The sequence below is a fragment of the Stegodyphus dumicola genome, chromosome 2, assembly GCF_044657685.1.
Source record: "Stegodyphus dumicola isolate Sdum_Otavi_A_Nest chromosome 2, ASM4465768v1".
NCBI classification, from domain to species: Eukaryota; Metazoa; Arthropoda; class Arachnida; order Araneae; family Eresidae; genus Stegodyphus; species Stegodyphus dumicola.
The window spans coordinates 201,490,664-201,503,632 of record NC_140769.1 but is presented as its reverse complement, the minus strand read 5'-3'; the positions used below and the strand labels follow the sequence as shown (position 1 = coordinate 201,503,632).

The 12,969-nt window shown below is 32.4% G+C and overlaps 1 protein-coding gene across 5 annotated transcripts in view; it reads left to right on the top strand.

Annotated features, from left to right (window-relative positions):
• Nucleotides 1–389: 389 nt before the first annotated feature.
• LOC118187984 (calcium-activated chloride channel regulator 1-like) overlaps nt 390–12,969 on the top strand; it is a 101,217-nt gene continuing 88,637 nt past the window's right edge. Inside the window, exons 1-2 of one of the 5 annotated variants that reach the window (XM_085811633.1) lie at nt 390–763; nt 6,912–7,185. In XM_085811633.1, coding sequence (XP_085667759.1) covers nt 608–763; nt 6,912–7,185 — 430 coding nt within the window. In that variant the 5' untranslated portion in view covers nt 390–607. The remainder of the gene's footprint in view (nt 764–6,911; nt 7,186–12,969) is intronic. The other 4 variants (XM_085811631.1, XM_085811632.1, XM_085811634.1 and 1 more) reach the window with 4 other exon arrangements.

Below are 12,969 nucleotides of genomic sequence, written 5' to 3'. Positions count from 1 at the left end.
AAGAAAATTATTAATGAGGGAAAAATGTCCGTAAAAAGTGCATAAATTATGTCCTAATTTTTTTCGTGGACCGTTAAAAATTTTATATAGATCACCAGTGTTCAGTGGACCACTGGTTGGCGACCGCGGTTCTAAATGACATCTGGTTGCGAACAAAATGGTTCTGAGCATCTAAGTGTACATAAATAATATTTTCTAAGCTTTGATGATGCGAAGATAATGAAAGAAGCAAAACGGAAGGAGAAAGATTGTTTCCATAAACTTTTGACTGTGAGTTCATTTCTGTGGAATGGTGTAATATTTCTCGTTGAAGGTAGATATAGTTTATCAGTCACTATGACAACTAAACCTCAGTTATCTCTTTTTTACAACCTGTCTTCTAAAAATCACACAAGAGTGTTTTGGAAGAGAGCTATCTTTTTTAAATCGTTAGAATGGAAACATGACGAAAAGTGCGAAATGGCGGAGGTTTAAAGACAAAATGGCGGATTGTTTTTCCATAATTCAGACTAGTTAATAGTTTCGCATATAATTACTGTGAATGGTATTCAGTGTTATCTAGATGAGTACTATTTAATTTTAAAACATCAGATGATATTTAGAACTTATGGAAGTCCGCTCACATCTTTCATTCATATGGACCTTATTTACATTTTGTTTTATTGTCAATGGTGTATACATCGAGGAAAATGCATACAAAGGCATATCCATTTCATTTCCCAGTAAAATAAGGAAGGAACAAGTAGATTTCGAAAAACTTAAGGTATGTTTAACTTTCTTTAAATTGTTATAGAAGTTATACATGTGATGAATATAATTTTACAATAACAGTAGCTGAATAAATGTATAATACACAATCTAGCTCTCTAAGATCATATTTATGCAAATATTAATTTTATCAGATCTATTATAAGTACTTGAAAATTATACAAATGGCAAATATTATCAATGAAATAAATTGTTTTAGATTTATAAAAATTTTTAATAAAAATATATATTCCTATATTTGCTGCATCGAAATACGCCTTTAATGCATGTTAAATACCTAAGCAGCGGTTCTCAACCTTTTGACTAACGCGTACCACCTAAGCAAAAACTGAAAACCTTAGTACCACCACTACATTTTTCGATGATTATTGATAAATTTCTAAATAGAAATATTTAAAAAAATGTTTTTGAAAGCTTTCAGATTTTATATTACGCTCTAAGGGGAGTTTTTTATACGTTTTGTGTGTTACCTTTATATCATGCTATTAGAACTTAAACCATAAAATTCAATTTAACAGCATTATTTAAAAATATTTAAAAGAGCATATCTTAGCATTTACGATACACATTCTCGCGCGCTGGAGATAATTTTTTTTTCCGTGTAGTATTGCCATTGCTCGCTTAATTTGAGTTTCTTAATCAAAAACTCATAAATGCTTTACAAAATATGAAATAGATAATAAAACAAATTCCAAATTTGGGCTTCCAGATGCCCATATTCGGGTGGAGGATTACGTTATTCAAAATTTGATGGCTCTAGATACCGTTGTTTTATGGTAATTGCGAGAAACATACATACATTTATGCAGATTGTTCATTATTTAATTTCTTTAAATATAACACAGGACAATAATATTTGGTGGCAACAATTTAAAAAGTGAAACGGACAATTAAGTTTTCAACGCCATGCCAAACGCAATACCAAAACGAAGTTAATAGCCCTTTTGTGCTAACGCCCCTTGGGCTAAAAAGAAAGAAAGAAAATATAATTGCTTTCAGATTTTATATTACGCCCAACAGGGCTTTTTTTAACGTTTGGTGTGTTACCTTTATTTATTAAATATCATATTCTTCTCACTTAAAGCACATAAAATTCAATTCAACAGCAATATCACAAAATATTTAAAAACAACAAAACAGCATACCTTACAGTTTCTGATACACAGTCACGCGCGCTGGCGTTTATAATTTTTTTTTTTTTTTCCTTTTTCTTACAGTATTGCCATTTCTTGCTTTGGAATCGTTGAGTTTGTTAACCAAAATTTTAAACAGATAATAAAACAAATTCGAAAATCAAAATTTGGTCTTCTAAGTGGCCATGTTCGGTTGGAAGACCCCATTATTCAAAATTTGATGGCTCTAGGTACCGTTGGGTTTTCACCATGCGAGAAATATTTATGCGGATTCTTCATTATTTAGTTTCTTTAAATATAATAATATATGGCGATAATATTTGGTAGCAACAGTTGAAAAGTGAATCGACGCAAAATGCCCTTTTGAAATTAATTAATTGAAATTAATTGGACTAAAAATGAAATTAATTGGACAAAAAATATTTAACCATTTGCACAACCTATTGGCTCTTTGAATTAAAAATGCACACAAAAAATATTAGATTAAGAATTTGTTACCATTTTAATTATTAAAATTTAAGTTATAATATTTCAATTCTAAACTTTAGTGTGAAATTTGCGCTTGTTTAACCCTTTGCGGCACAGTGTATCGGTGGGGACACACCTAAAAATTTCCTTCTGTACGCACAGAAAAATTGAATGAAAAAAGATTTATAGGTTACTATATGTTACTCTGAACCTTCTTTATTCATAGTAGATGGCAGCTCGACACAAACCAGTCCATATATTTTAGCCATGTTTAGTTTTTTAAGACCCTCATTTTTCAAAGAAATCTTCCAGATTTTTTTTAGGGTATAAAAGGAATTGGTTGAAAAAAAATTTCTATGTTATTTTCTTGGCTGTATGCTAATATCCTTATTTTATATTAGTTTTAAATTTTTACCTTGAAATCTTGCCTAAAATCAAACGGCGAACCCTAGGTGTGCCCAGACCGGGCTCACCGATAATCTAGGACAACTGAGAGTCTGTATTCTTTGTTTCTCCGCATGTCATCGGTCAGTTCATCAACAACAATGCTCGTTTCAGCACTCTTTTCGAATCTCTATTGTGCCCACTTTGGGCACACCCACAGAATTAAAACGATAAGTGCTATCTTCACAAAATTTTACTTGTGTACTCCTCTAGGCCTAATTAGACTGCCTACTTTTTTAAAAAAAAATCAAAACTCCTATTTTAAAAGGTAGCGTGCCAGAAGGGGTTAAGAGAAATCAATTTGTTTATTTCTGGTCTTATTCCACTTCGTTATAATCGTAAATTAGAATCCACATTTTATTTTACATGTAATTTTTAAATATATCATGGAAGAAAATCCTCGTTTACACATATAGGTTGTGCAAAAAGGCAATAAAAATTTAATAGCTTAATTTGAAATGCTTCTAAATTTATTTTTATTTTTTTTTTTTTCCAGTCAAGCCAAAAGTTAACAAGTGTGTTATTTTTTAAATCTTCAGTTCAATCACTGAGTTCAGTCATAGGAAATTTTAATCAATTGTTCTTTTTCTTCACGAGATAAAATTTCAGGTATATTCAAAACAAAAGGAATTTCTAATCCAATTTTTTTCATAATCCTAGGTAAAATACAAGTTGAAATTGTTTATCAAGAAAAAAAAAATATTTTTAATGTCGGACGCTAATTCTTCTTCTATTTTCAAATGATTTTCGGTTAAAAAACTTTCTAAAAGTGCCAAAAAGCTTAAAATATTATTATCCAATTGTTTGATTATGAGCTCGAGTTTTTTTATCATGGCTTTTATTTTATCTCTAATGGTAAAATAATAATAATAATAATAATAATAATAATAATAATAATAATAATAATATTTTGTTCTTTTAATCTTTAATTTAATTCATTTAATTTTCCAAAAATATCAGCTAAATATGCTAAAAGCGCTAACTATAATTCACTATATAAACATTTTTTTCAATTCAAATGTTGATTGACAGAGGAAAATCTGAATTTCTGATGGAAGTTCAAAAGACGATTTAAAACTTTGCCTCTGTATAACCACCTTACTTCGAAATGTAACAGAAGCGTTTGATGTTCACTAACCTTCTCTTGACATAAAATCGTAAATATTCTTGAATTTAAAGCTCGACTTAATAAAATTAACAATTTTTATACCTAAATTTAAAACTATATTTAGGCTTTTTTTTCGCTATTTTTCGCTTGTGTACCAGTGGTACGCGTACCACCGGTTGAGAACCCCTACTTTTAAATATTTTAGTCTCTGAAAGTGAAAGTTCATATTGCTAAATACTTTTGTGGCCTCATACAGAATCTTAATTATTTATAGACGCACGAAAGCGCAAATGAAAGAAAAATCAGATTTTTAGAAATTAAGCTGATTTAGATGTATAAACAAATTTCGGATCAGCCATAAATCTTCTTAATTGTCATCATTCAAACAAGAAAACGACCATCGAGTTTTGTGTAACATACTTTTCCTAAGAGATAAAACAAAATCTTAAAGCTTTCAGATTTTATATTACGCTCAAAGGGGCATTTTTGAATGTTTTGTGTGTTACCTTTAGTTCTTAAATATCATGTTTTTCGCACCTAAATCATAGTAGAATCACAAAATAATTTAAAAAGAGGATATCTTTAGAATTTCCGAAACGCAGTCTAGCGCGTTGGAGATATATCCTCCCCGTCTAGCGCGTTGGAGATATATCCTCCATTGCTCACTTTGAAATCGTTAATCAAAAATTCATTAAAGTTTAAAACAAAATATAAAACAGATAATAAAACAAATTCCAGATTCCAATTTTGGGCTTCTAGATGCCCATATTCGAGTGAAGGAAAATCCTATGTCTCTGGGTACCGTAGTTTCTTCGCAGTGAGAGAAACACATACATTTAAGCAGATTCTTCATTATTTAATTTTTTCAAATATAACGCAGGGTTGTAATATTTAGTGGCAACAATTTGAAAAGTGAAACGCCATTTATAATGAACCAACGTAAAATGCCAGAAACGAAATTAATAGCCTCTCTGGGCTAAAACTATATGTGCGAAAAACTTTTCACGCTTACTGTAAGAGCGTTGTTATGGAATCTTTCAGTTCTGAATTTTATACAAAGATTCTTGATATCTTAAAATCTTTATACACTGTTTAAACATTTTTCCCGCATTCAATGAGAAATGAGAAAGATTGAAAGAAACCATAAATGAGTGCGGTCACTAACAAGAAGTGATATTTTAGTTATCAATTTTGATATTTAAGTACAATTTGAAATTTAAATATAATTTTATTTATTTAAATAACATCCTTGATATTTAAAATAAACGATGCAAGGTCTGCAGCAGTCGCTTCATAGCATATCTACATCAATAAAAAGTATTGATTACTTCTTGTTAGTGACCGTTATTTTGACTTCACACAAGTATGCAGTCATTTTTATACATATGCTTTTTTAATGAATTAAGAAATGTGTCATTTATTTGTGAAGTATTTTGAGGTTATAAAACCATGCCTTTGTGGAAAATTTTATTTTCAGGGTGCATTACTGAAATGTCATTCATTTTACCCAGTTAAGGTGTTTAAGTACACTCGCCTCTGTTTAGCACAATTTTATTAAAGAATCATAAGTTTGAATAACTATGAAATCTTTATTTAACAATTTACAAGGTTTGCTTAACTCGAGTAGAACACAAATCAAAATTAACAGTCTTCATAAATATTTAAATTAAAGTGATGGAAAAAGAAATTACAAGAAACTCGTTTATAAATTTGTAAATATCTTCAGGCTTACCTATTAGGCGATATTATCAGGAGTATATTCCAAAAAAGACCGAAACATGGCTGAAACAAAATAAAGCTCAAGTAATACAACGCAAGTACGAAATCTCTTTAACACTTCTACATTAAAAACATAGGTAGAATCATCTCTCGCCAATATATCTTTCGACGCTGGTTTGTTTTTGATTCTGCCGAGTTTTATAACGCAAATGTGACTCTAATTTATTCTAACAACTATACTTTTAGTTACGATCAAGTGGTATGATAGATAAAATGTTTGAGAACTGCTTAGCCTTAAATGTCAGAATATTTCTTTTTTGCTTCCCTTCTTTTTCTTCGGTACGTATGATCTTTATTCAATATTTTGATCACTTTCTTTCAGGAACGTGAATTCCAGGAATGTGAGTTCCATAAAATACAGAAAGAGTGGAGTAACATTTGGAAATTAAATAAAGAAAATTCAGCAGAAGTTCTCATCAGAAACTTCCAACTGCCAGTATTTGCAACGCTGCTCTAAGTTTTCTGATAAAACTTATTTCATCATCTTGATCCGGATACATAAACATTTTTAGCTCAAACGGCATTAGCTCAGAAGGGCACTTAGTCTCAAAATGGCATTTTGCGTTTAATCACTGTGAAAGTTCAAATTATTGCCACCAAGTATTATCGTTCTATATTATGCTAGTATATATCGTACTTTATATTTAACGAAATTAAATAATGAAGAATCTGCATGAATGTATGTATGTTTCTCGCAATGTTAAAAAATGATGGTATTTATATCATCAGATTTCGAATAACGTAATCCTCCACCCGAACATGGGCACCTGGATGCCAGAATTTTGAATTTCGAATTTATTTTATTATCTCTTTCATATTTTGTAAAACTTTAACGAATTTTTGATTAAACAACTCAACGATTTCAAAACGAGCAATGGCAACACAGTACGAACAAAACACATTTTTATCGCCAACGCGCGAGTCTATCTACCGGAAATTCTAAAGATATGCTCTTTTTAAATATTTTGGATATTGCTGTTGAACTGAATTTTATGTGGTCTAAATACGAAGAATATGATATTTAACTAGTAAAGGTAACACACAAAAGGTTAAAAAAAAAAAAAAGTCGGTTTGGGGCTTATATAAAATCTGAAAGCGTTCGGAATTTAGTTTAAATACTTTTCTTTTCTTATTAGTTAATTCGTGCTTTTATTTAGGATTGGGTATCAATTTTTGTAATGTATAAAGTCTTTTATTATTTTCATATGCAGAAAGTTCTCACAAAATCATCTGAATATCTTTATTACGCCACAAGAAATCTTTCATACTATGATGAGTTCATTATAGTTGTGCCCTCTGAATGGACGGGTGTAAATGACTGGTGTGAAGTGAACGTGACAGAGGTACCACGAAGCGTTGATATCTACATTACAGATTTAGCTGAAGATTCCACCATTCTGAAAGCCCAACATAGCAAAGAATGCGGAAGTACTGGAGACATAATTTATATGCCTTTAGCCTGGTTGAAAGGAAATGATATTGATGGTAAATTTTGAATATTTTCCTTCAAACGTTTTGTTATAAAATTATCCTCTTATAATTCCTTCTTAACGTGCTTCCTCCACCTTTGTTATTCAACTTGAATTTATAACGCCTGATCAAAACCCTTATCATAAAATTCGGCATTTTCTGAATTTCTGTGTTGGTTATCTAATGTTTCAAAGAATATTTTTCATTCCAATGCTCAAATTTGCAATTTTATTGCAGTGTTGCTTATAAGATAACAAATGAAACATAGTCCTTCAAATACAGACTCGAAATATTAGAAAGAATGACTTGTTTTAGCTTCCTAATTGTAATTTTATTCTTAGACTATGTAATGTTTCAAAATCAGTTATAACTATAATCCTAAAGCTGCTCTTTATTGATAAATTTTCCAATCTATATTTGATGCTTTTATTTGTAGATTCTCATCTCCTTGAGAAACGTACACTAAATCGAGACCCTTGATGGATCTAAGCGACTTATCGCTATGTTCAGTAAGAAAATAGAGAAATGTAAGAACGGGGTAAAATACCCTATGATTAAGATTGAATTAGTTAACAGAAGGCACCCTTTGTGATTACAACCAGCTAACATTTATGGCATAACTCAAAAGTGATGAATTCGAAATAAAACTAAGTTGAGTCTTAAGTTAGCCAAAAGCTATGCAGAACAGGTTGGCTCAAATTTGTACCGTCGTGACCAGCATTATTGGCAAAAATAATGCAACGTCACAGATATTTACTACGCTATCCTAGAAATTCAACTAGTAACGTGGTCCTCAGTAGGTGGAAAACGCTGTGACTAAACACTATAAAACATTCCTTTGAATACTATCTCTTTCTATCTCATTTGAATTTGGTTTATAAATGAACACGGTTTATAAACATTTTCCATATTTGAACACGGTTTATAAACATTTGCCATACTTGAACATGGTTTATAAATGCTCCAACCTCGAGTGGGGATCCGAGGGGGCGCCACCCACTGATCAATCCAGAGTAATTTTAAATGTTACACTTGCAAGTAAAAATGAATCAACGCAATGGTGGACGGCAAGCAGCCACAGAAAATAATCTAAGTTACATGGTAGACATCGTCTGTCCCTCAGTATTGACCAAGGGGAGCCCATTCCCCTCAGACAACCTTCGATATCTCACCATGTAACATCCCAACAACAAAGGGGCAGACAAGACAGTACCAGCACGGTCCCTGAGAAGCTTGAACCCACCACCGAATAAACGATGACTCTAGTTCTGTAAAAACTGTTTATTTACCTGAGAATTACAGGCTGTCTAGATATTGAGCTAGCCAGTACGCTGAGATGGTCAGTCTTAGTCGAACCCCAGGAATGGTATCCGAACATAGTCAGTCCAGGCGAACCTGGTTACCAGCGGGAGCCACGAAGAGGCTTATGTCGGATAGGGACAGGAGAGGCTATGCGGAGCCCCGCATCATTGCTCCCGTAGCTATACCGACTCTCAGAAGGTCCGGATCAAACCCCGGATCTCCTCCCATAAAATGGTCGGTTCCGAAAATCTGAATGTTTCCAACTTCAAGGGAGTAGAACTACTCCCGCCATACTTGTTATACAAAAATAAAACACAGTTGTTTGACAAAGTTAAACGTTTAATAAATATTTAACCTGATATGATCTTGCGAATAGGATTTCGGAATCAATTTTATTAGGAAAAAATTATATGTAAATGAAGTATGACTTCAGAATTATAATGAAGTGTCTTTATATGTAAACTCATATGCTAGTCAAACAACTAGTATTTGATTTTACCTGTGTATCAAAAGCGTCAACATTGTGATTGGAAAGTTCTAGTGAAAGACCCGCCAATGCTAAAATGGAGAAGAGGGACTGCCTTCGCGTGTGGAAGGGGAAATATGACGAAGTTAGAATAACCTGACGAAATTTGACGTTGTTTTTTTAATGGCCTGGTGCTTTATTTAATAGCCGTTAGCCTTGCGCCACTACAGGTGCCAAAAGTGGTGGCCATTTCATTATGGAAGCTCCTAATAGGAGGCCACCGTTGCCTCCTATGAAGGAACGGACGGTTAAAACCATGCCTTCTCCGGGATTTGCACCTGGTCCCATCGCTACGGCAGCCAGGACTATGCCAGATGGGCGACAATTTGACGTTTCTTGATGAATAAAAACTCCACCGAACTTGCAGAACAAACATTTCATCCTCATATATATTTTAGGGTTTTCTTCGCCCGACCAGTTTACGCTCCTCATCGCCAAGAATTTTTGATGAAAAATTGGGTTAAGGTCGTTCGTTTGTCAAGAAACAGTTAAACGAGAGTCAAGAAATAGACCTAAATGAATTTTTTCAACAACAACAACAACAAAAAAAAAAAAAAAAAAAGAGAGAGAGAAGTCTATGCGGAGGAAATTGCTGAAAGATACCTTATATTAATAAAGCCAAACTTCGTCATGAATAGTAATTATTTTAGTGCATTCACAAGAGGCGTCGGAAAAGGCTATATCCCGCATCAGTTGAACTTTATTTATAAACTAAAGATTTAATCAGTATTAATTACAGTTGTAAATGTATACCATAAATTCGGAGAAAAATGAGTTTTAAATGTATATTATATATATAAATATAAAAATGAAAATAATGTTTTAAAGGGAAAAGAACGAAGAAAAATTACAAAATGATGATAAAATGTGAGAGATTTATGTGGCAGTTATCTTAAAGATACTCCTTGCATTGCATCAACAGACTTAGGTTAATTAATTTTGACAAAGCTTTGCTTAGAGATAAAATTACAGTTATGGAGAATTTTTTAAGGAAAGAACTCTGCCTTGTATTTGAAAATGGAGGAACATCCACTTCTAAAATGGAAGCCAAGACTATACGTACAAATGTATTGCAGATGCAAACATTTGGTGACTATTTGTAAGCTTAATTATTTTAAACTACATTTGAAACTCAGCTGAACTTCTCAGAGGAAGTATATTGTATTTTGTAGCAGCCATATGTTTTAGTAAAAACAGTATTGTATTATGGAGCTTTGACTTTATAAAAACAGAATGTAACGAATTTTAGCCTTTCTCACTGCCTGCCTTCGCGTGTAAGTAATTGTACATCCGGCATTAGCAATTGGACGATTCAGTGTTCGGATCCCAGCGAACGCATAGCTGATTATTTGTATCCCTACATGTAACGTATAACAGATTCTACAAAAAGAAAGAGAAACACGTAGCTGTGCAATTGAAAGATTGTTTAATTTGCCCTGCTTCATAATTTCCATTTCTATCTGTAATTATGAGAAACGAAAAATTTTTGTATTATTTTTCTTTGATGAAAATGGTACATCCCAATAAGATTTCTCTTGGGGAAAAAAGTAAGTGTGGAGAGAAAGCAAATTGAGATAATGATAATAGAAACTCCAATTCTATCAATTAGGCAGGAGAGTCCAGATTTTCAATCGTACTTTCTTCAGCCCGATTTACAGCAAATTTTTCCCTCTTTCAATAATTCTTAAAATTCCTCAGGATTTTTATGTAGCATGGCTTAATATTTCGTAATCTGAACCCAAGAGTTTTACTGTCTCTACTGTCTGAACTTGCTTGATTTTTCCATAGATTACGCATGCAAGCTAAGCTATTTAGTTAATGAAATATTGCGGCGGACTATTGCATTGATTGAGCAAATATGCATGGAAAAGTCATGTCTGAGTTCTCCAAACACCGTTAAGCACTGCTAGGACTCATCAGAAATATATTACCAATGAGCACAAAGTTTGGTCGAGACTGTTCCCTGCGTTTTTCTCGTTTCTAAATTATGTGAGTTTCATGTGCTTTAAGAAATATTTTGAAAATCTGTGAACTACTATCTCATCTATATTTGTGGGAAAAATAATACTTTTTAAAAAGCGACTTTCCTTATATTATTTCATCAAGGAAATGATCACATATCATATATTTATGATATATGTTTGCTTGCGACAAAGGAAATATAACACGTTTATGTGGTACATTTCACCCGCATGTAACATATAAATATGAATACATAAAAAATACGCATAACATAAAATTTAATGCAATACATTATCAAGTAAATGAAACACATATATGATGCACATTCGCCAATTTCATGCCTTGCAGCACATTTATGTGCTGCAAGGCATGAAATTGGCGAATAAGTATAGCATATATTGCTATACGAATATGCAAGGCATGAAATTGGCAATAAGTCAATGAGATTTTTTTCAATTTCTATTGGAGAAAGGGCCCATGTTCTCAAGCATGTTCATATTTTAAACATTTTTCCGGTAGTATTTTGGCGTTTTACAAATTATTTTTATAGCGGAGGAAATTTTATGGTTTCTTAAAATATTCTCCCGACTTTTTTGTTTGCTAAGTTGGCACCTCAGTGACAATTATCTAGTTTAACTAACAGTTAAATTAAACACTAGCCTATCTTGTCTTTGGTTCACGTCACGTATGTTCGCTCAGAATTTTATGTAAATTAACCAGTCGTGATTTGAACCTTTACTTTAACTACTTTTTTCCGTAATCCTTACGAGAATTCAAGTTATTTGTGTATTTAAGCCAAACGTTTGAATGTTTTAGGGTTAAAGATTTTGATATCCTCATATTGTAGTTACTTACTATCGCCAGTTCCATTAAGGTTATTCCGACGTTAACAATCTTGCTGGCTAACGCTTAAAATACGCGCCGTTTGTTATCTTAGCCGGCTTAAGTAGTTTATTTTGTTCGTTGTCTCAATATACGTTACCTAAATTTGAATTAAACTTCATTTTCTGTTAATTTAAATATCCCCAAACAGAGAGGGTTCATCTGTAGCACAAGCAGTGCCTTTTGCTGATTTAATGAGTTAAGTGAAAAATATTATTTTAACCTTCTTACGGCTTTTGTCATTTGCTTCAGATTAAAGCGTTAACTCACTTTCAAGTCTGGGAGGGTCTGCAGGGCACAGAAATACGCTTCTAGCAGAACTCTACAAGACCAGAACATTATGCAAATAAGAACTGGCCGCAGTAATCTCGATCGCTGCGCGGACCGGTAAGTGTTTAATGCCGGTAGGCGTTATAGCGACGTTGCTGAAGTTTAATTTGGAATGAAGTTTTTCAATCCATTAATTCCAGAAGAAAGTACATAATATTCACACAAATGTGTGAGTTATCTTGACACATGTTCATAGACAGTTCTCAAGATAACTCGTCATTTGTGTGAATTTTATTCATATTTACATGCATCATTCCACAGTTTTCCCCCAACAATATGAATTAGTAGGCTCATGCCTTCAGATTATTAACACTTTCACGATTACCTTCGTATGTCAGAAATCAAAAATATTCAGAAGACAAGATGCTTGAAGCGCCACCGGCAGCTGACAATATGAATTCATGCAGTAGAAAACAACTTCTTTTTAGTAGGAAACAACTAAGTGAAGCATTTGAGAGAATTTTTTTAAAAACTTTCTAAATTCTCAGAGCAATCGACTCAATTTTGTTATGTATCGTCGATAAGTTATCCAGTATTTTGCTTTTGGAAATTTTTTAACTGTAGTTGTAAATGGCAGGTATCACTAAATAAAATGTCATTTAGTTTTAATTTTTCTTTGTAGAAAGTTGATAATCGTTCAGAAACAAAAAATCCTAAAAGATATAAAGCATTCTCAAGAGGAATAGCTAGCTCCTCGTGAAGCACTGTTAGATAGACAGACTTCTAAACGTAGTTAATAGTAGAGTTTTAAGATGAGAAAAATTGTTTAATTAAAATAGATTATAATTAAAATCCTT